The sequence below is a fragment of the Drosophila serrata genome, unplaced genomic scaffold (genome assembly GCF_035046125.1).
Source record: "Drosophila serrata isolate PLE 108 unplaced genomic scaffold, ASM3504612v1 contig_272, whole genome shotgun sequence".
NCBI lineage: Eukaryota > Metazoa > Arthropoda > Insecta > Diptera > Drosophilidae > Drosophila > Drosophila serrata.
Genome location: NW_028257170.1, coordinates 271,203 through 294,357, shown reverse-complemented (window position 1 = coordinate 294,357; position 23,155 = coordinate 271,203). Strand labels below are relative to the sequence as shown.

Genomic DNA, 23,155 nt, shown 5'->3' with positions numbered 1-23,155 from the left:
AGGATATATTTTCACAGCCTATCAAAAAAATTTTTATATTTCCTGCCACTGATATATCGAATTACTGTTCAAAATCCTTGCTTCGGGGCTTCAACAATCCCTTCGGCTTATGCCGATAATCAGCTCTATTTTTTCTGCTCTACCATTTTTTGTAGCACACCCCGTAGCTCGGCATACCCTTCTGTCACTCCACACTCTACATCCACATCCACATCCACATAAACATCCATCGTTCATCAACATAATTAGAAGCTGTCGCTTGTAGTTGAAAGTAATTTTTGCAACTGTTGTTTGCCGGCACCCTTGTGATGATTTTACCTACTCTATGGTACAACCTACCTACATTTTTGGGACCGCCCAGGAGAGCGAGTGGATCGCCCGCTGAGAGGCCAGGGAACCCAGCAATATGTTGATCGGAACCCACCCCGGAGTAGAGGTTGTGGAGTGTGGAAAACCAAAAGTGTTTATACATGAGCATGATTTTTGGCAAAGCCAAAGGACCACCCCTTATTGACGATGTTCCATTAGAGAGGCTTCAACCGCCCGACCACGCCCCCCGCCTCTCATTCTTTGGGTCTGTGTTGGTGAAAACTAAATTGCAGACTGTCAATTACAGTTGCCGCCTTCGAGTTGGCTAAGAACTTAATTGCCGAGCAAATAAAGCGGCTCTGAGGGTAAAGGAAAAGTAATTCAGAGAATGAAAAAGAAATTAATAATCAATGGGTGGGTTAGGAAAAGGCTACAGTCCACAAATGTTTGATCGTTCAGGGAATTTTATTCCAGAGAATAATAAAAAGAAACTCTATAGAAGGTCTTGTTTCAAGATTTCTAATTGAGAATATAGCAATTAATGTTACTTCTTATAAAGCAAATAATAAATACTTTAGAGGTCTTTTATAATGGTTTAAAGTGTCTAATTATGTCAGCTCAAATAGAATTTCTTTACCTTTCTCTTTCTAAGGTTATAGAATTAAGAATTATTGAGTATTATCCTTAATTTTCTATTGTTTGGTCCCTAATCCTCTTGCCAAAATCCGAAATGCAGAAATCCCTTTAATTTGGCGGAAGCTATGACAAGTCAAGTCATTATCTTCCCGCCCACTTTTCTACAAGGATGAGCGAGTGGGCGGGCTAGGACTTGACTGCCTTCCTTACCATTTGTCTGTGTCCCTGTCTGCATCTGTGTGTGTGTGTGTGCTGTGTGTATGTGTGTGTGTGTGTGCGTGGCGTGTTGACGCAGTAATTACCAGATGATGGATTGTTGCGTTGCGTTTAAATTTAATTTCTCTGACATTTGGCGCCTTGGCACTCGCTTCACCAGCCCAAAATGGATGCGAGAAGTGCGTGTTCTACGACCCTATCCAAAGAACTGTGAAATTATCTACATAAATACAATAGAAGTGGGAAGAATAGCTCTGTAAATTAAATATTATTTAATATTATAATAACAGTTATGAAATGTATTAACAATAAAACTATAAAGCACATAAAAATTAAATAAAATTTAAAAAAAGGAGGAGAAACTATCTTCTAACCCAGGGATCAATCGCAATTTATTCATAACTAAGTAAAAAATGGATTAATTTCAATTCGGAAAGCAGTTCTTTGTTAGTTTTTACAAGCCTATTAAATCTGCAAATATAATTTAAAATTTTAAATATTTGTTAAAAATTTTGACGATGACATCCCTTATAAAATTTTGAAAAAAATATTTAAAATTTTTTTCTTGAGAAACATATCTAGATCGATTTGGCTTGCCATGCTGATCAAGAATATTTATGATTTATAGGGTCGGATATGAGTTCTTCACTGTCTTGAAAGCTTCTGACTAAAATGATGGGTATAAAATATGCCTTAAAAGGTAAAATAACTTAACATCTCTCATAAGTCATATTTAGAACTATTTTTATGACCTCATTAGTATATATTCTATTTGAATTGTATGTGTGGGTATGCCAGGCGGAAGCGGAAGTTAAGTAATGTGTCAGTCAAGTCAGCCAGTTGGCATTGATGCAATGGGCGTGGAGAATTTATATGGTGACTGACATTGGTGGCAGATAATTTGGGTTACATTCGGTCTATTCTAATGCCGCCTGCTCTAGTTAATGATAATGTTCTAGAGAAGGGAGGCAGGCGGCAGAGGTGCAGGTAATTCCCAGCTAAGATAATGATAACGTCGAGGGCGCTACTCTTATTACCATTTATGATTATACCCACACAACACACACACGCATTATTTTCGATCGTTAAAAAGTTCTAAAGGGAATTTTCAATTATTAAGTTTATGCGGGGAATGTAATAATTAATTTAAATTTAATTCTAGAGAATGTTCGAAATATTTGTTTGTAACTAAAAATATCACAAACAATTGCTTAGAAATTAACCTTAAATTATAAAATGCTAGGAAATGACTCTAATATAGGATTTGTATTTATATCCCCTTAACCTTTAGTTTATTATTCAATTATTATTCAATTTCTAAAAATATTTAAATCCCTTCATTGCAACACTTTCCCTTCGTATAAACTTCAAATTAAGAACGCTTTCGAAATGGTTCTTTTAACCATCCCAGGATGGGGCTCCTCCCTTTTAGACTCGACAAAAAAAAAAATACAAAACGAAAAAGGAAATTTCCATAAACCCAACGTCATAATTACTACTACATTTTTTCCATAACGACTTCTTCCTTGAAACGTTGCCGATAAGACTGGATTATGGGGGGGAACGACGACTACGAGGGGACTCTGGCCAATTGTGGCAACAGTCTGGGGCAGGGTTCTCAGATATGCGTGTCCCAAGTTCATAGGCGCCTTATTACACACTTTAATTTAATAAAAAGCTTGTAAATGCTTGCACACATGCTCTTGCGAGAAAAACTGAAAATGCTACGCCTTTTTATTACATAATGAGACCGAGAGAGAGACTTTTGGTACACTTGCCGCCCCTTTAAAAGAGTATCCACCCCCGTGACCCTGTCCCGCAGCTCATTTCATATTCAACTAGCGATGTGTGCTGCTTCCTGTGTCGAATCCGTGGAAAGTGCGTGAGTTTAACCTGGGGAAAAGCAGTCAGAGAAAAATCGGGAAATTGTATAGAAGAATGAAAATATACAAAGAATTGAATAGATTTTATGTTGTAAAGTTATTGCAAAACTATGAGCATAATGAATATATTTTTATACACTCTTCAATAGATGTAACTTCGATTGTCTTTCAAAATTATATTTTCTGCTAAAAATAGTTCAGGAAACTTATATTTTTAAAGCTCTAATTCTATCTACAGATCTAAATTTCCAAATTGAATTCCCATTTAAGCCCATTAATTGAATTTCTCGATGTGTGGTTGTGGTTTGCGTTTGAGCCTGGTCTTAGTGCACCTGCAAGGTCTGCGCCGCGAACCGCACTCCAGCTCCTGAACCCAAACCCACCTCATGGTCCGCGGACCCCTGACGTGTCGGACATTACAAATTATGCCCGGGAGCCCTTCGGCGGCAAGTGTGCGGGATATATGGATGTGGAAACCGGGACGAAGTCAGGGACGGGAACAGACCACCATCAATGTCTGGACAATGACGAGCGACGACGTCCCTGACATTTGAGCAGGGTTTCCGTAGGCTCGCAGGTAGAAATTGAAAATCGAAAATGAAAATGAAAACGAAAACGAAAGCAATACCGCAAACATCATCGGTGATATCTCTTAGGAATATCTAACATATCTATGGATGTTATTTAATTTGTTACGCTTTACAAGTTTCTAAGGCCGCTGAAAGATCCTTGCGTGCATAATTTATTGTTTCCATGCGGTTTTCATTGTTTCCTTTAAAAAGGTGTTATAACGATTCATTCCTTGTGTGAAATCTTAAATTGCAGTCTTTGGTTAATTAAATTCATTGTTGCGTGAGATATTTCCCAAGTTCCCTATTGTCTCTTTGAATTTATAGAGCAATGCGGGCGGTCGAAACTATTAAAAAATATAATTAAAGAGTGCGTGCAGGGCATTCTAAAGGGAAAGGAATGAGTATTTAGTTATGCACAGCTGGTAGAGGATGGTATAATATATATATGGCATTCTCGAACCGAAATGATCGTTAATTTGTAGTAACTAAAACATTCCACAAGGTGGTCTAGCCATAAAAAAAAGGAAGTGCAAACAGGAAATGATATTTTAACTACAATCAGTTATGGATAATGACTTTTCTTAATCATTTTTATATTATCTTAAATAATTTCTCTTCAAATCCTATAAAACTTCTCCCTCTCCAAATGCGATTTTGTATGAATTAAAGACCTAAAATTTTTCCTTACTTATTTTTAGACCCATACTTGTAGTCCGCTTATCGCAGAAAATTTTCGTGAGCTTTTACGCCAGATTGAGTCCTGATTTTGAGTGTCAGGAAATCCAGCAAAAGTTGACAAAATTTAGACGAAAATCCTGTGTATAGTCTCTTGCCCGCAAAAAATGTTATTGTTAACAGCTTAATGGAGCGTTCCATCATTCCAAGGGGGAGGGAGTGAGTGGGCAGGAAAGTTGGACCCAAGGAGGTGGAGTGAAAATGGGGGAGTGAAAATGGGAGAGGGGGGCACAACAAGGAACAGCAATAATAAAGATTATACACGGGCAATAATTACTGGAAAATTGTTGTACAGCAAATCTCTGACAGAACAGATGTCTCTTGTTCTGCGAGGGTAAAGCAGGGGTTTAGGTCTAAAGGGAACCTTGAAGAAAAAGGATGTTTTTAAATGTTTATTACAAATAAATTAAAGGAACAATAGAATATTTTATATAATATTTATTCCAGTCTTGACTTAAATATATTCCGTTAAAAACCCCTCAACTTCCACCTCTGTCTCAACTTCCACGACTGGTCTTTCTTTTCCTTATATATCCTGGCTCTAATCCTCCCCCTGCTGAAGCTCCTTACACCAGGACCTCCATCCCAACTCTGTCTCGAGGTTTCGCGGTTCGTTTGCTCTCCAGCTACTCCCACGTAATATGCACCTAATCCTTTCTACAAAATCATAATCGCATAGTACGTAATCAGAGCGGTGCCAGCAAGGACAATGTTGTTTTGCGAGGGTCTCCGAGTCCTGCATCCTGGCAGCTAACAGCTAACAGCCAACAGCCAACAGCTAACTGGCAACATTCATTCAGTTTTAATGCCAGTTTCATAACTCGTGCGCTCACTGGGCCATGAGAAGTGGAGAAGAGCCCGGCAATTAACGCGAGTCCTTCGACTTGCCGCCACAATATCCCAGCATCATTATCCTTTTGGCCTCTCGCTGCCAGCAGTGGGTTAAGGGTACACACTCACACACACTCACATACCACATACACACGAATTTATGAGAGACCCGACGCTGTAAGACCCAAGACTACAATTAATCAAGAACTCAAATTTCAACTCTTTTGCTAAAAAGGGGGAAAACCCAAGACCCGGGAAATGGAGAGTTAGGGGAAGGCAGTGCGATTCCCTTACCTAATCAAGCCTACAATAGGGAAGGGAAGGGAGGGTACAAAAAATTATAAATTGATATAAATTTTAAAAAAATGAATTGCGGCTCAACCCCCAAAGCCACCGTGTTTGTGACATTTGACAATAAATATATACATATATATTTTATATAGTATATTCCCCCTTTGCCTTCTTTAAATTATATGCAGCAGACAGTTACAGGGGGGGAAGACCGCTGTTTGCAATGATGATGGATGATCCAGAGTTTGGTTTTTCATTTTGGAAAATTCTACGGGTTAAAAAACGCTTTGATTTTGATGGGTTCCGGACTGGGTTATTTTTCTCCACCTCCCTCCCCTGCGGTTGCTTTGCATACAAGTTGGGAAAGCAGACAATACAAAAAAAAAGAAAACAACGCAACGGAAAAATTAAATAAAAATGAATTAAAAATTAATTAAATCAAATTGCTGTGGCGGCTCCTGCTTTATGGGGGCTAAATGAATCATAAAATATATGACAGTTGCTGGATTATTTTTCCTCTCTTATTTTTTCTATCCCATATTTATGAGGGTGAAGGCTCAGATTGCTAATGACTTAAGTATTGGGGAAAGTGGGAGTGGAGGAAGGGAGGGACTATGGCAGATTTAGGTTCAGAAGAGTTTGTCTTAAATGATTTGGAAGTAATTGCCTGACATCAGCGGTGATTGATCTTTGGATGATATATGGTTATATTTTTAAAGGCTTCTGAAATTCGAATGAAAAGAGAATTCGAAGTGGGGGCTAATCATAATGTTTTGAGTGGTGTAAGATTTATTTTAAAATGTATATTTATAAGGAAATTGTTTAATAACAATAGTAATATTTAAAGCTAAATGAATACTAGACTTTGAGATCTTAAATAATTTGGTTTTAGCAGTTTAACTCAATAACCTATTAAATTAAATGTAATATATATAAATATGATATAAATATGAATATAATATATTTTAGTTGAAATTTTAAGGCTTTCAAGCTTGAAAAAATCACTGACACTGATCTATATTATATCTTATTTTCCTTAAAAATATCTAAAATAAAAAAAAGAAAACTTCCAAGTTACTTACTTAATGATTTACGACGTCATAATTCTACAGCTTCTCCTCCAATTATACTTTCACCTTGATATATCTCCAGATAAGCCCCTCATGACAAATTTTCCCCCTTTTTTTCGCCAGACATCCTCCTTATCTGACATATGTATTATCCTTACAATCCCAAATGAAAGAAAGCTCCTGGAAATGCGTCGCTTGTCGTTGTTCAATCCTAATCAGATTAGTTTCTTTGACCTACCCTAATCAAATTTCATGCAAATAACCTTTTCTAATCTATTTGTTAACCGACACAGAGGCGGCAGCAAGGAGCTTAGTCCTCGGCAGTCCTTCAATCAATCAGAATCCTTGTATAGAGTTCCTCAGCTGTCACACATTTTCCATCTTCGTCCTTCGTCTCTCCGATCCAGGCTTCTATTTGCTGCTTTATATACTTTTATTTTCTTGCATTCTGTTTGGTGTAAATCCAAGTCAATCCGGGAAGGATATAGAATGGCACAGAGAACTACCCTTGAAGGACTTAAAATTCCACCCCGTTCTGGGCGGCGTCCCCCTTTTTGTGGAAATTAGACAAAAACTGCAAAAGATGCTGCGAATTTTTGTAATCCTTGTGGAATTTTTCACTTATACCCCCAAGGGGATCGAGTCCTTCAAGCGAAAGAGACGGCTCAAGCCGAGTACAAGTTACATATTTAAGTTTTACTTTCCTTTACTTTGTTTGTTGTTTTATGATTATTATTTTTTCGCATTTTCATGACTTCAGTTTTCATTTATGCAACTATGCCTGCGACAGATAAGTTATTTGAGTTGTTCCAGGATTCGAGCGAGGGAGAGAAAGAGATCGAGAGAGTGAGAGAGAGACGCAGGACGAACGAACCAACGAATTTGTAAAATTCCAATTAAGAATCTTTGGTTTACTTTGTAAGTTGACTCTCAACTTATTTAGACACTACACAACGACACACGAAACACACCCGCACACAACACACACACGACACACACACTCACACACATGTAAAGTAATACCCAAAGAGCAGCCAGGAGGGACGGGGGGCAAGTAAGTGGAGCTGGGAAATCCTAACACACACTTAAGCGAAACAAAGAGGACACAAGACAACGGACAAGCAACAACAGAGAATAAATAAAAGCAAAACAAACTCACTCGCTCACACACGCCAACAGTTGAGGTCAAGAAAATAGTTCGAAAATTGTTTAAAAGTAGAATAAGAATGTATACTTACTATTTTAGAGAGAAAAAGGATTTTAGAAAATATTAAAGGTATTATTTTTAATTTTTTTCGAAAACTTATTTATTATATTAAGTATAATAATTTCAGTCAAAAGCTTGAAATTTAGAGAAGGAATCATTTCCGACCCTATAAATCATATATATTCTTGATTAGCATCAACAGCCGAGTCGATCTAGCCATGTTAGGTAAAAACAAAAAAATTTATAAATTTTTTCAAATTTTATAAGCGGTTACATCGTTAAAACTTATACCAATTTTTTAAAAATTTGACTTTTTCTACATTTCAAAATGAGTATGCAGATTTATTAATCTAATAAAAACTTAATTAGGAAAGCTTTCCGACTTAAAATTAATGAATTTTTGGCTTAGTTATGATTTTCTGAATTGTTAAAAAATTTTCATATAAAAATATCCATAAATATCGATTCAAAAACTTCTCATATTTTAAACTTTTGTATGATCTATTTCCGATTTGATTTTATAATAAAATTCCAATCTAATACTTCTTGAAGTTAGTTTTCTTTCTTGTTTTTTTGTATGTTAAATATTCAAATATTTTGTTTATCGAAATTCCTGTAAATTCCATTTTTGTAATATCAATTATTATAGCTTTACAAATTCTTGGTAAATTTTTAATAAATTGCAAGATAAAAACATGCTACTTTGACATATTCTTAATCTTTTTTAAATTGTTATACATTTTTATTGAACTCTACACAATAAAATGCCAGTAGAAGGTACCTAAAACCTTAGTTTTATAACTAAATCTACTCGAGTGGTTATCTTTTACGACCCCACACTGTACTCTCTCACACACACACATCTACACACATTTAGAGATGAAATCCTAGAAGGGCGAGCAGCGGCCGGCTCTCATGTCCTGCTCCACTCGTCCTTGCTCTAATGGACGAATAAATTGCTCGTGAATGAAATGAGAGTACGCTGCCCCGCTCTGTTTCTTCCTGTCGACTGCTGCTGCCCCTCGTCCTGCCCTCATCCTGCCCCCGTCCTGCCCACTTCCGCCCATCGCATGTGGGCGTGGCTAAGGACGACAACGCACTCATACGCAAAGTAAAGCAAACAGACAAACAACAAACTGGCAAACAGACGGACAAACAAACAAAGGGACAAACAAAGAGAAACGGATGCCCGAGACACAGAAAGAAAAACCAAAAAAAAACAAACTAAAAAACTAAAAGCGGGGGACGAAAATTGCTCTCGAAAATCTTCCAACTTTCTTTTATTTTTCCTGGGACTCGAAATGGGGGCAATATTGGTGATAAAATAAAATACGAGACGCGGGCCAAGACGATGACAGCATTGAGACAAGGATAAGGATACGGATACAGATACTCCGGCAGGATCCCCATATCCCTTGCCACCAAAAGAAATGTATATTTTAGTTAATATACCCTAAGACACAAAAGGGTTCTAATCGCCTTTGAATGGCATGTAAGTCGTGTCCTTAAAGCGACCAAGAGGCTAAGAGAGGCATTAATGCATATGGTGGGGCTTAATTTAGTGAAATGTGTAGCCAAAAGTTAACTAAGAAAGGAGGGAAAACTTAAGGACGATCTGGTTTTAAATTTTTCAAGAAAAAATTAATGTTAAAGAAATTAAAGCTTGAAAGAATTAATAGTATCTTAAATCTATTTATCTATCTGTCTGTCTAATACCTATATATCTGTCTATCAATATATCTGTCTGTCTGTCTGTCTATCTATCTATCTATTTATTTTTCTATTTTTCTATCTATCTATCTATCTATCTATCTATCTATCTATCTATCTATCTATCTTTCTATCTATCTATCTATCTATCTATCTATCTATCTATCTATCTGTCTATCTATAAATCTATCTGTCTTTCTATCCATCTATCTATCTATCTCAATATAATATTTATTAATATATATCAGTCTTATATCTATCTATCTACACAAATCACATAATACTACTAAATCATTATGAGTGTGGTATAATCACCCATTTACAATTAAAATTATGTTCTCTAAAGATTTGTAATTATTTATAATTCCTTTTTGTTCCCTCAAAACCCAGTTACCACAATTTTTAAAGAGCATTCCAAAGCATTCTGTTCCTTCTTTCCTTTGGAATATATAACTCCCACATTTTCGCAAATGTTCCCACTGACATAGCCAGACTTGTACTCGAACTACCAATTCTTAACTCCCAACTCCCCCGGATACCCTTAACCCCTTATGGCCACCCTTTTTATTATTTTTTTTGTTTTTTTGCGAAAGGAGAACAACCGATAGCAGTCGGAGACAGACACATTGGCTATCGTCGTCGAGTATGTAGGTCAGGCGAGAATGTTCGGGGCTTTTATGAATTGCCAGCAGCTGACTTGACTTGACTTGATGGCAGCAGATTTTGGTTTTCAGTTTTGCAGCCAAAAAGCCAAAGCCAAGACGACTAAAAATCAATAACTGTCCGCAAGGACACACAAACCGGGGCCGGGGTGGATGGGCGCTGATAAAACTGCGACAAAAAGATTTCAAATTAAGCGACAGGACGCGCGATGGGAAGGAAAACAAAAAAACCAAGGGAAAACAAAACGATGGAAAACACAACTGATATCGAAAGCGAAGCTAAGAAATTCGAAGGAAACGGAGGACCAAGTCAAGCAATAAAGCAATTAGCAACCGACAAGGGAGATAATACAACTAATTAAAAGTAAAAGTTATGCGTCAGCGAATGAGATTTTTATTGAGAACACAAAAGGACCTTGAGCGTAGGGAGTGGGCGTGGGCAGCAGCTGATATATAGCCGCCCCCCCGAGTGGGAGTATTAAAATGCTGTTAACCCAACCACACCCCACCTTTATCTTGGCCTGAATTATGAGGTTATAATTCACAATTAAGCAAACGCAAGCATAAAACATAAGCACATGACATAATTATGCTTAGCTTCTCTCTCTCTCTCTTTTGGATTTATACTATACTATACTATAATATAATATATATGACGTTGTTTAGTTGGCAAAAGCAAAGGCGAAATTGTGCTCGAACCCCCAGAAGGATCTTTGCGAACAGGACACTCCCCACTTTTGTTTTTGCCTCATTGTGACCTCATCAGATTGCCCAACTCGAGCTTGAAGATTCAAATCAAATTAATGAATGACTTTTGCACCTCAGAGTGTAGAAACCAGGAGCGGACAATGTTTGTTCGAGTGCTGCTTTTTGAAGTAGACCAAAATAATTAAGTGACGGTAGTTTTGCCTGATGATGAGTATTTTGCAGGAGTATGCAGGACATCCTCTAAATTAATTAGATATAAAGCAGGCAATTATGGGGAATGAAATTGCTATGGGAATGTTTTTGTTTCTACTTATATCATGTGGTTTCAAGCTAAACAAATAATTTCATTTCATCTTAACCCATATATATTTTAAGGAATTTCCTTAATAACCTCAGCTTTTACTTTATATATTTTCACTTTTTCTAAAAGGCATATTTCATTGGCATTTCTGTGCAGTCCATTAGGATTTTGTTTTTAAGGCACTTTACATTTCTGTGTAACCTTTAGCATCCTTTTTCCTTTTGAAGCCTGCCACAAATATCTTTTGTGCAGCAAGTAAAGTGATTGTTCAACACAAAATTGTAATTATTTTATTTTGTCATTTTGCTCATCCCTCAGCATATCCTTTTGTTTATTTTTTGCCACATCCTTGTTTTTAGTTGGCTTTATTTGTGTCACCCACATAATGTATTTAGTATATTATATGCTGATAGAATAAAAAGCTTTTAATTTTGGCAATTTATTAATGAGCTTTTTGCCATAGCAAAAATGCATTAATTTGTTCGCTATCTCTCCCATGCGTGTGTGCGTGTGTTTTTGTTTGTTTTATGTGCCTTATTATTTATTGCTAAAACGCATTAAAATTGAAACGGAGCGGGCGGACGGGATTATTTATTTGGTTGCTGTTGGCTGCCATTAACTGACAAATTTTCACTAATTGCATTGCATTAATAAACTCAACTGTAACACAAACACAGAAAAAAATCAACTGCGGGTAAAAAAAACATGTCCCAGGACTGTGAATTATTGCCGATGATGGAAAATTCTGTCTAATTGCAACTGCAATGGCCCTGGCTGGCGGCTGCATTCGAGGAATGCAGGAGCAACAAATCAAAGGAATACCAATTCATCGACGACTGTCTGCGTATGCCATAAATATGCATCAGTGGCAGGACTCGTTCCCCGTGTCCCCTCCCCTCCCCCTTCGTTATAAGGTCTGCGCCGCCCCCCTTTGCAGGCATTATAATTTAAATGGACTTTGGAAAAAGCAATTATGTGAAATTAAATTTTGTGTGTGTGAGCGTGTGTGCGTGTGTGTCGCTTAATCCCGCACTGAGCTGCATGCATAGTGCATGTTATCCTGTTGCAAGGATAACGCCAGTCAGGCCAAAATGGGTGTGGTCAAAGTCCCCCCCATTCCGCTCTTGTGCCTGTCTCCACTTTTCTGTCCACTCGATGTAAAAGTGCGTGCCGACACCTCGACTGGACAGGAAGGATAAACAGGAACAGGAACAGGAGCCGAGTGTCTGATGATGGGAAGGGGGGGAAAAAGGGGAATGTCATTGCGTAATGCGTGTTGCTTGCACAGGGAAAAATAACTAGGAGCTAGGAATGTATTGAATAAAGTTAAAGAATTAAAAGGAAATATATGTATAAAATGTTTCTTGATAGATCTTTAAAGCTTTGCAGGATATTTATTAGTTTGCATAGAGTTTGGCAATTAAGGGACTCATTTGCAACCCTATAAAAATAATATATTAAAAAAAATAAAAAGGAAACATTCTTCATTGATAGAATTTTATAGCCTTGGAGGAAAATTTAAATAGTGTTCAAAGTTTTTCTGGAGAAGAAGTCACTTTCGACCCTATAAATCATATATATCCTTGATCAGAATCAATCAGTCGAGTCGATTTAGACGTCCGGTTGAAAAATACATTTTTCAAAAAAAAAAAAGATAAATATATAAATATTTGTAATTCCAGTATGCAAATTATTATTATTATTATTATTAACCTAAGAAGAACTAGCACAGCAAAGCTTTCTGAATTTAAATTAATGCTGTTTTGAGTTAGTTATATTTTACAATTTTGATGTATCCAACTAATTTTATATAAAAATGTATTAAGATATTTTTTAGCCTTGATTAATCAAAGAAAAAAGTCATATAATAATATCGACATAAAAATATATAGCTTTCAATTAATAAAAGAAGATTATTTACATTCCTTTTCCCCTTGTGTATTCATATGTTTGTTGAGCACTTTTCATATGAATATGAATTGCTTGCGGTTGGATCAAGTGGCACGCGAAATGCACTCAAAGTGCATTCAAACACACTCGCCACACACTCACACACAGAGTCAGAGACACAAAAGCGAGTCGCAGACAGAATGCAGACTTTATTTGTGCTCGGGGATTCATTTATAGAGGTGGGTTTATTATTATTTTAGCACTGATTACCAGTTCCAATCCCCTCCTCCCTCATATATATGATTTATTGTGGGAATAAAGCTAAACAAAAGATTTCGCATCGACTGTTTCTGACATAAATAAATGCAACAAAGAACAGCAGGGGAGCTCAGGTTGTCTCAATAAATACGGATTAATAACTGAAATAAAGCCTGGTAAAATATTTATAAAATTATAATTGAAACCAGTCTTTCCCCCCATCTTCTTCTTCTTTTTATAATAAAAACACTCTTTCACGTTTCAATTTTTGAAATAAATTTGTTTATTATTGTTGCTTGACTTTCATATTGTTTTTTGTTTCTTTTTTCGACTTCATTAAGTCTATGTTTCCTTCGCTTTTTCAGTTAGTTTTTTGTTTGCGATTATTTAAAATAAATTTTCACTTACACACTAAATAATGGGCCTTGTTCATTTTCAAAACGAAAATTGTCAAAATGAGAAATATACTAGGTTTTCACAGACCACTCCTGCTCTGCTCTGCCTCCGGCTTTATATTCCGCATATATTTATATTGTATACATAGAAATTGTTATTAATTTGCATAAGTGGCATTTAGGAACACAAAAATCTTATAAAGTATTTCTTCATATCCATATTTATTGGATATATTCTGTCATTTTTTCCGCCGTTGCTTGTGAGTGGGAATGAAATATGTGAGTGTTTGAGGAAATTATTAATTGTGACTTGAAATGTTCAAAACTTTAAATGGTAATATTTTGGTTTACTTTCGTTTTTTAGTGAATTCTATAAAATGGAGATTTAAAACTTGGGCTTAATTGGTTTTAAGTGAAATTTTTTGTTATTTTTAATGGCAAATTATTGCCATCGGATGTTCTTGCTTATTTAAATTTAGCTAAAACTTTTGCGAGTAACTTTTTCTGGGGCTTTATTCTGTACAAAACTTAATAACTAAAAAAAATGGAATATTATTTTATAATTTCTGCCTGTTCTGTTCTTTATTTCGTAATGCTTAGTGATTATTTATTAGTAGTATCTCAATTGTTTTAGGCCATTTGTTTTGCTGTTTGTTTTTTGGTGTTTTATTACTTGTTTTTTATTTTTTAATAAATTCTCTTGGGATCTGGTTTAATTTTTTTAGTTGTATTCAATTCATGAAACTTGTTGTGTACATTTATATAAGTATTTATATATGTACATTTCGCAGTCAGACATGCGAAAATATTATTTATTCATGTATATTTTGTTTATTGTTTGCTTAATGAAAAAAAATATATACATACATATATGTGGAAAATAATAATAATGTTCCCTTTCCTGCTGCCGCTGCTGTATTTTTTTGCTTCATTTTCAATCAATACACTGCCGTTGTTCCTATTTGCTCTTTTGTTGTTTTTAATGGCATGCCATTAAATAATTTCATTAAATGCTTTGTATGACCAACGGACAACGAACAACATTTCAGTAAAATATAAAAACAAGAATGAAAGACAGCCTGAAAATATGCTCCATTGATTGTTTGTTTCGGTTTTTATTTCGCATTTCCTGACAGTTTCTTTAACCAATTGATGCGGCAAATAACAAATTATAAATGCATAAATAGCGAGTTTACTTTAGGAATTAACTAGGAAGGAAACAATGGTTTAAAAAGAGTAAATTCTAATGAAATTAATTTAATTTTTTGCTAATTTTATGGGGAATATAAATGTATTTAAATTATTCTGGGAATGTGTTAAAAAAAATAGCTCAACATAGTCGTTGTAAATTGTAATTGCTTTCCGAAACTGTCCATAAATCCCTACTTTTTATGCTGAACATTACTGGCGTTATTTAAATGAAAAAATATGAGAGCATTAAGCCTGAAACTGCGTTGAATTCGTATTCGTATTCGTATTCATATATTTTCCCCCCATTTTGGGCTTCGTTTGGGAGCTTAATTGTTATCAACGGCAGCCTCATCGGCGGCTCATCATTATCGCATTGCCATAACAGAGTCAGAAATGTGTCAGGGAGTTGGGTATGATTTACTATAATTTTATTTTCAATTCGTTGAGTGTCAGCTATTAATATTATTATTTTTATTCATATATATATAGTTCTCTCCCTTCTGTGAGTGTGTGTTTTCATCGCAGCTATTATTATGACTTTTTATTGTTTGCAGCATTATTTTTCACGCGGTCTCTGTGGGTGCGAATTTTCTGTTCTGTACTGTTCGTCCTTTTTGCTCCTTTTTGATGTTTATCATACAATTTCCTTACATGCTAATTAATTTTCCTGGCTATCTGATGATGGCATTTGGTGGTGTTTTGAGGAAGTGTCTGTGGAGAGTTGCAAATGATTGGGATACACTTTCTTAATTTGTTTGACTTTTATTTTTATTCAACATTGGTTTTCTTATATATCTGCTGGTTGGTATTGTAATATTAAATAAATTAGGCAATTAAATATATTATCATATTCGTAACTATGTACAGGCCCCTATATTTATATATATATAAAAACCGTTTAGTCATTTTTTTACAATATTTAAATTATTTAAATCTCAAGGATACCTTGGGGAATATTTACATGGATCTATCAATTTGCTTTTTTAAATTTATTTCAAGAACTAAAAGTATCAGTCTGTTTGAACCATCCCAAAAAGTATGCTAACTCTCTTCGTATTCCCATTAATGTTATAGTTAATTTATAGCTTTATGCTTTAGGTTTTTCCCTTTTAAGTTTTATAAATTCACTGGTTGCGCAGTCTGTCTCCTGCTGGTTTTGTTTCGTTACTCCTCGAACCTGGACTCAACCCCGTTACGCCCACAGGTTCTTCTGCTGATCCAAATCCTCATCCTCATCGTCATCGTTGAGACTCAAATTGGACTCGTAGTGTGTGAGCTCCGGCTGGCGACTGTTGTTGCTGCTGCTGCTCATGGTCACACTGCTCTGGGTGCCACTCTCCAGCAGGTTGACCCCAATGGAGCCACCTCCACCGCCGCAGTTGCAAAGGAGGTCATCGTCGCCGTTGCACGTGCAGGACTTCTTGCAATTGTAGGCCCCGGCCACAGCGCCTCCAGGTGCCACAAAGTTGGAGCTGAAGCTGGAGGGCAGCCCGGAGGCGGCACTCTTCACCAGCTGCGATCGCTTGGCTGTGCCACTGCCCAGATTGATGCACTCACAGTTGGCAGCATTATTCCTGATCTGCTGCTGTTTGGCATAGTCCACACTATCGTAGGCAGGCGCTGCACCACCCACACTGGGCAGGTAACTGGGCACCGCGTACTCATGCTGGCTCCTCCTCTGACTGGCCTGATGGCCACCACCACCCAAGGCAGAGGCATGCTGATGCTGCTGCTGCTGATGATGATGATGATGATGCTGATGCTCCAGCGTCTTGGCCATTCCAGCCACACTCAGCTCTCGCTGCTGCTTCTTGGACAGCTGATTCATGGTGTTGAACTTGCAGGCTGCTGCTGCCGCCGAAGCCGATGTGGGAATGGCCTTGTAGCCACGTCCTCCCGTGGCACCACACTCATTGATAGTGGCATAATTGTTGCCCCCACAGTCCGCATAGCGGGCAGAGGGCGGTGGTATGACTCCACCATTTGTGCCCTGATACTCATGGCTTGTGGCATACATATTCACCGAGGGAGTGCGTCCCGAGAGGCACCCAGCGACCACTCGCTTGTTGTTATTGCTCCGGGCATTGGGCAGGGGCAGAGCCAGGCGCAGCTTTTGCCAGAATTTCTTGTCATCCCACTCAATGCAGGTGCTCGTTCGCAGATAGTGCCCCATGTCCATGTCAATGTCGCGTTGCGGCAAATCCCCGTAAAGGATAAACACCACGCGCTTCCTGCGCTTCACTAGCTCGTGCAGAGCACTCTTGTACTCGAACCTGCTCCACTCGTTGTAAAGGAAGTTCTTGGACAGAACCAGCACAAACTGCTTGGCACTTTCGGCGGCCTCTATAAGGGCATCCGTGATGTAGGCATTGGTGTTTACATCCCTATAGTGCAGGCACAGTCGATAGCCAATGTCATTCTCCAGGGTCTGGGCTAGGATTTGGTTTACAAAATGCTCATCCTGCAGGCTGTACGCAAAGTAGGCATCATTGGGTCGCTCCTTATCCAGTTGGTCAACAAAACGCGGTGTCTTGTAGCAAAAGTTCATCAGGCAGCTTGTGGAGTGAGCCCACATCTTCAGCTCATGGCGATAGCAAAACAATCCAAAGATCAGGCCAAAGAAGGCCACAAAGGCACAGGTGGCCACCAGGAGGAGCGGGAGCAGTCCCTCAATCTCATTGGTGTGCATATAGTGAGCCACGCCATCGCGCAGGGTGCACTTGGTGCCATTCTTCTCTCTCAGCACACTGGTGGCATTGTTGTAGATGCAACTCACTCGCGGGGCATCCACTATCTTCTCAGAGCTCTGTGCTAGGTAATTCCGGAACCTCGCCAAGTAGCCACACTCACAGCTCCATTGGTTATCCGCCAGGCTAATCTCCACCAGATAGGGATTGGCACTCAGCTGCCAGACCTCAAAGTGCATCAAACGATTGCCATCGAGTCGCAGGACCTCCAGTTTCCTCAGCATTTGGAAGCTGCCATTGGCAATGCTGGCTATCCTGTTGGATTGCAGGTACAGCTCTCGCAGATTCTCCAGATTATGGAACTCATTGCCCTCCAGGCTGACTATGTGGTTATCCTCCAAATGCAGGATCAACAGGCGCTTCAGTCCACTAAATGTGGTGTTGTATATGTGAGCCACATTGGAGTTGTTGGCATAAAGCACAGCCAAGTTCTTGCGACCCAGGAACGAATGCCCCGCCAGTTCCACAAAGTTATTCCCATCAATATACAGCTCAGTGGTGTCCATGGGCACGCGACGTGGCATCTCAGAGTAACCGGCACCAGAGCATTCCACAATATTCGTGGACCAGGTTTGGTCATGGAAGCAGGTGCAATTCGTGGGGCAGGTCATCTCACAGTCGCAGGCATCAAACTCACAGCAGTGACAAACCGCAAAGCAATGGGTCTTGTAGGTGCACAGAAAATGCTTGGGCTCCGCCTCAATCAGGGGGATATAAGCGCGTTCCCTATTGTTTAGCAACTTGCAGTATATAGTCTCCAGATCCATTATCCTAGGATACTGACGGGAAGTTATATGATTCACATTGTTAATTTTCTGCAGCCAATCAATGTTGCAATCGCAGGTGAAGGGATTGCCACCAATGTAGAACTCGGGCAGGGGACGATGTTCACCCACAGGCAGGATCCTCAGTGATTTGATGTCCAGTGTGGTTATTTGATTCGCATAGAGATCCACTCGAGTCAAGTTGGTTTTGTGCATGAAGGTATCAGGATCCACGGTTGTAATAAGGTTGTCATTCAGGAACAGCAGCTCTATGGAGTTGGGTATGGAGCCAGGTCCTATGCGCTGGATTTGATTGAAGCTCACATCCAGAGTCTGCAACTTCAGTTCGGCATCCAGCCCAAATCTATTAGACAAGGAACTCAGGCGATTCTTGTGCAAATCCAGCCACTGCAAAGTGGCGGGAACATGTCCATAGTCGAAGCTCTCCAAACGATTATCGGAGATATTCAGCCAGAGCAGGGAAGGCATATTGCTGAACAAACCATTAATGTCATTCAAGTCATTTCCATCCAACCGAATGGCCTGTATACTGGAGGTCATCTCAAAAGCACCGGGTTCCACAACAGCTATGCGATTCCTGGCCAGATTCAGGATCTGCAAACTGGGCAGATCCCTGAAAGTGTTCATTGTGATATTCTCCAGATAGTTGCCAATCAGTCTGAGACCATAAAGATTTCCCAGTCCCTTGAAGGCACTATCCTCCATCACGGTAATCATATTCTCGCCCAGATCCACCGTCCTCAGATGCCGCATGTTTCTCAGAGCCAAAGGCACTGTCTTCAGCTGATTACCATTCAGATTGAGATCCTGCAGGGCACTGCAATTCCGGAAGGCATCAGGATGCACGCCAATCAGCGCATTGTTGTCCAGCGAGAGTAGCGAAAGGACATACAGGCCATTCAGAGCATAAGCATCCAAATACTTCAATTTGTTGTGGGACAGGAGCAGAGTGTGCAGGTTGTTCATCGGGGCAAAGGTATCTGCTGCTATATTCTCCAGTTGATTGTGTCGCAAATTCAGAATCTGCAGAGTGTACAAATCACTAAAGATCTCTGGCTCCAGTTTGGTCAGTTTGTTGTGCGATAAGTTCAGCAGAACCAGACGTATGAGACCCACAAAGGTGTTCTTGTCAATCCACGTAGAGGTTATCTGGTTCATCGACAAATCCAGGGCCTGCAGTTGGTCCAGGTTCGAGAAGAGCTGCGGATTCAGGACACTAATCGAGTTGTTTTGCAGATACACCTCCTGAATGACCTTGGCCTGCTCAGCGAATAGCTCCGTGGGCAAGGCCACAATTTTATTGGAGCTCAGATTCAGGATTTGCAGATTCTTCAAACCACTGAGTGCCTTGTCTGCTATCATCGAAATGCCATTGTTATTCACCGACAGGACTCGCAGGCGCCTCAGAGTGCCAAATCCATTGGCAGGCAAAACAACAAAGTCATTGTGGCTCACATCCAGATATTCCAAATCCAAGGAACAACTGCTGATGATACTGCTGCCACCAGTTTTCTTTGCCGATTCTGTGGTGGAACTAGACTCAGTGGAGCCACTCGGTGAAGCCTCCTTGCTGCGATCCCGAAAGCCCAGCTCGTTGACATCCTGCAGGCGATTCTCACTCATATTCAATGCCGAAAGCTCCGACAGAGTGCAAAAGATGTTGTCCGGCAGTGACCAGATATTGTTGGAACTCAAATCCAGCCGCTCCAGCCTCCTGGTCACCGAAAAGGCATCCGCTTCGATCTCAAAGTTAAGAGCTGGCCACAGGATATTATGAGTGCGCAATGTGAGATTCCTCAACTGCTCGAGGCCATCCAGGACCTGGCGACCCAAACGTCCCAGTTTGCAGTACTGAATGGACAGCTGCTGGAGCCTGGCCAAGTGGGCAAAGGACTGTGCCTCCAGCCGGCTCTTGGCCATAATCTCATCGTTGCAAAGGATATGCAGGGCCACCGTATGCTCCGCGGGAATCACGCTAAAGTTTGTGGTATCAAACTCGCTGTTCACCGTTCGCAGATTGCAGGTGAGCGCAATTTCCGGTTGATCCAGACCCGCAGCCGGCATAAAGTGACAGTCATCGGGGGCATCATACAGCGACTGATCCCCGCCAGAACCGGAGCTCAAAGGACGCAGGGTCCTCGCCGGTGTGGCCGGTTGCATCAATTGGGTATTGGAGACACCGGCCTCGCCCATTATAGCATTGGAGTGTGACTGCTGCTGGTGTTTGCTGGACAAGGACTCCGTGGTGTGTTGCTGCTGCTGCTGCTGCTGCTGATCCTGGGCCAGGACAGCGGGCAGGACAAGAAGGAGTAGTAGCGTATAGTAGATCATATTGGCCAGTCGAACTCTTTGGACCAGAAAAGGTGCAGAGGAGGGAAGTTGTTGTGGGATTGTGGGAGAAACGAAAAGAAAATCAATTCCACTGGCTGGCAAAGGAAAAGTCTGCGCACATATTTTCGGCTTGTGCTCCAGGCTTTAGATTTTTTTTCCCAAATAAATTTTCTTTCGTTAGTTAATTATGTTCGCCTTTCTCTCTCTCTCTCTCTCTCTTGTTACACCCGGCACATTTTATAGCACTTTTTTTTGTGTGGTGTGGCGTAGGTTTTAATATTTAAATTTTTCCTATTTATCGTTTTTTGGTTTTTCGTTCGTTTCGAAACTTGCGCGTCGCGTTTGGTAGGAACCTCTGATGAATTTTAATTTCGAATTCTATTATCACTGTGTTTTTTTTATTTTTTTCGGCTGAACCCAATTTCTTGTGTGTTTTCTTTCTTTTTTTTCTGTGGGACTCGAGAGTGTTGCAGCCCCGTTTTTTATCCGGTTTTTGTAATGTAACGCGCACGTTGGCTGATTTTCGACTGACTGCCGCAACGTGCGCAACTTCTCTTTTAAATAGAGAACACGAGCGGTCGAGCCGAAGGCGGGCTGGGAGCCTTTCGGGCTCTGCACAGTCGGGAAAACTCTCCAGAAAGAGAGAGCGGAAACTCTCTCTCACACAGAGAGCGTGTCGAAAGGGAAATTCGCTCTGCCTGAATGAGATGATGCTGGGAAACTCTTATGCTCTCTCTCTCTGTGCCACATCTAATCGCATCAAACAGCTGGCGTTTGGTTCGTATTTTCTTTTATTTTTTTTCGGGTTCGTCCTTCCTTCGTATATCCTTTTATTTTTTTGCCACCCGAATCGGAGATATAGCCGCCGCCGCCACCCCCCGCAGCAACTTCGTTTGCCTGTCTCTGTTTTGATAATGAAAATATATGATGTGCATGGGCCAGCGCCAATCTTCATACAAACGTAATTTATTTTTATGCCGTGTGTGTGTGTTGAGGAGGTCCTTTTTGCCATTTTCCGCCTCTCTCTGTCGGTTTCTCTCTCTGTTTGCTCCTTTGCCAGCGTATGAAAATAATAATTCCTTACATTCCATTAAATTACAATAATAATTTTAATTAAACTGTTTTGTTTGCGCCTCATGTAGCAATTTTTGTGGTTTCATGACTTCTTTTCTTTTTTGTTGGCCAAAAAACTGTCTCTGCCATCAGGTTAATGATAATGCTTATGGATCCGCATTATAGGGGGAGGACTTTGGGAAAGGTCCTGTGAGTGCTCTTCAGTGTTTGTGGATTTAGGCTTTTGTAGTAAGGCAAGTTTTGGGTTACTTTTATGTCCTAAATATAAATATTAAAATAAGTATCGTATATACCTAAGCAATTTCCCATTTTTCAATTTATTAAAAAGATTAAATAAATATATATTTCAATATTTAAATATATAATAAGCTGCATAAATATTTCATTACAAATAGATATTGTTTATTAGGTTCTCAGAGTCTTTATGCCTAAGGACACTTTACCTGCTGTTCATGCCTTAAGATATATCAGAAATTCCTCAAAAGAAAATCATCCATCAAAAATATATATTTTCCAAGGGTTAATTTATAATGGTTTCCTATTCCTTTTGTTCCTGATTTTTTTGTTAACCTCTGTCCTGCTTTATCCGTTTTGTTTAATATATTTTTTGGTTTGAAAAGCAAATATATATATTGATGGATCACTGCTGTGAAAATTGAAAAGCGATTGCCTTGATGAAAACACTTCGTCTTTCACGACTAATTCCCAAGAAAAACAGCTGCCCTGGGGCACAAGGCACTTTTAACTATGAGTAATTTTCCTTAGCTGACTTGGAAAGTTTACCCATATCCATGGGTATATATAAATATATACATATGTATGTGGCTACGGATATTTTTGTCGCCCAACGAAAGCAAACACAAAAACATTTCGAGCAAATTGCGTCAGCCACCCACATTCGTGCTGGGCTAATGATTTGCCTAATGTTTCTAACAATTATGTGGCTTGGCCACACAAAAGAATATATTATGTAAGTTATTAAAATTATATCACCAGCAGCAGCAGTAGCGCCACGAACAGCAGCCAAGTCTAATAAGCCTCCTGCACAGAGGGAAAATTGTTTAAATATTTGTTTTGTAATAAAAAAAATAGAGAGTTTGTTACTTTTGTAGAAATATTAGACCAGAAAATGGGGAAATATAAGATAGATATAAAATATGTATAGAAAATCAAGCTGTTCTTAAAGTATTCTAGTTTTTACCTCAAGTTGAAGGTCAATTTTATAAGGATTATTAGCAACAATTTCGAAAAACTTATTTTATTATTATACTTAAATTATTCTATAAATTTCACTTGATATTAAAAAGGATTTATATGCGTCCAGTGTTATTTTAAGAATAATATATACATTTT

General features: G+C 39.0%; 1 protein-coding gene and 1 long non-coding RNA gene across 2 annotated transcripts in view; one reads left to right on the top strand and one right to left on the bottom strand.

The window, feature by feature from the left end:
- Nucleotides 1-23,155, top strand: part of LOC110176284 (uncharacterized) — a 344,989-nt gene that overhangs the window by 121,764 nt on the left and 200,070 nt on the right. The window lies entirely within an intron of this gene.
- On the bottom strand, nt 15,477-21,281 carry Toll-6 (Toll-like receptor 6). The gene has a single exon (XM_020942596.2). The coding sequence runs from the start codon at nt 20,726-20,728 to the stop codon at nt 16,058-16,060; it is 4,671 nt and encodes a 1,556-aa protein (XP_020798255.2). The 5' UTR covers nt 20,729-21,281; the 3' UTR covers nt 15,477-16,057.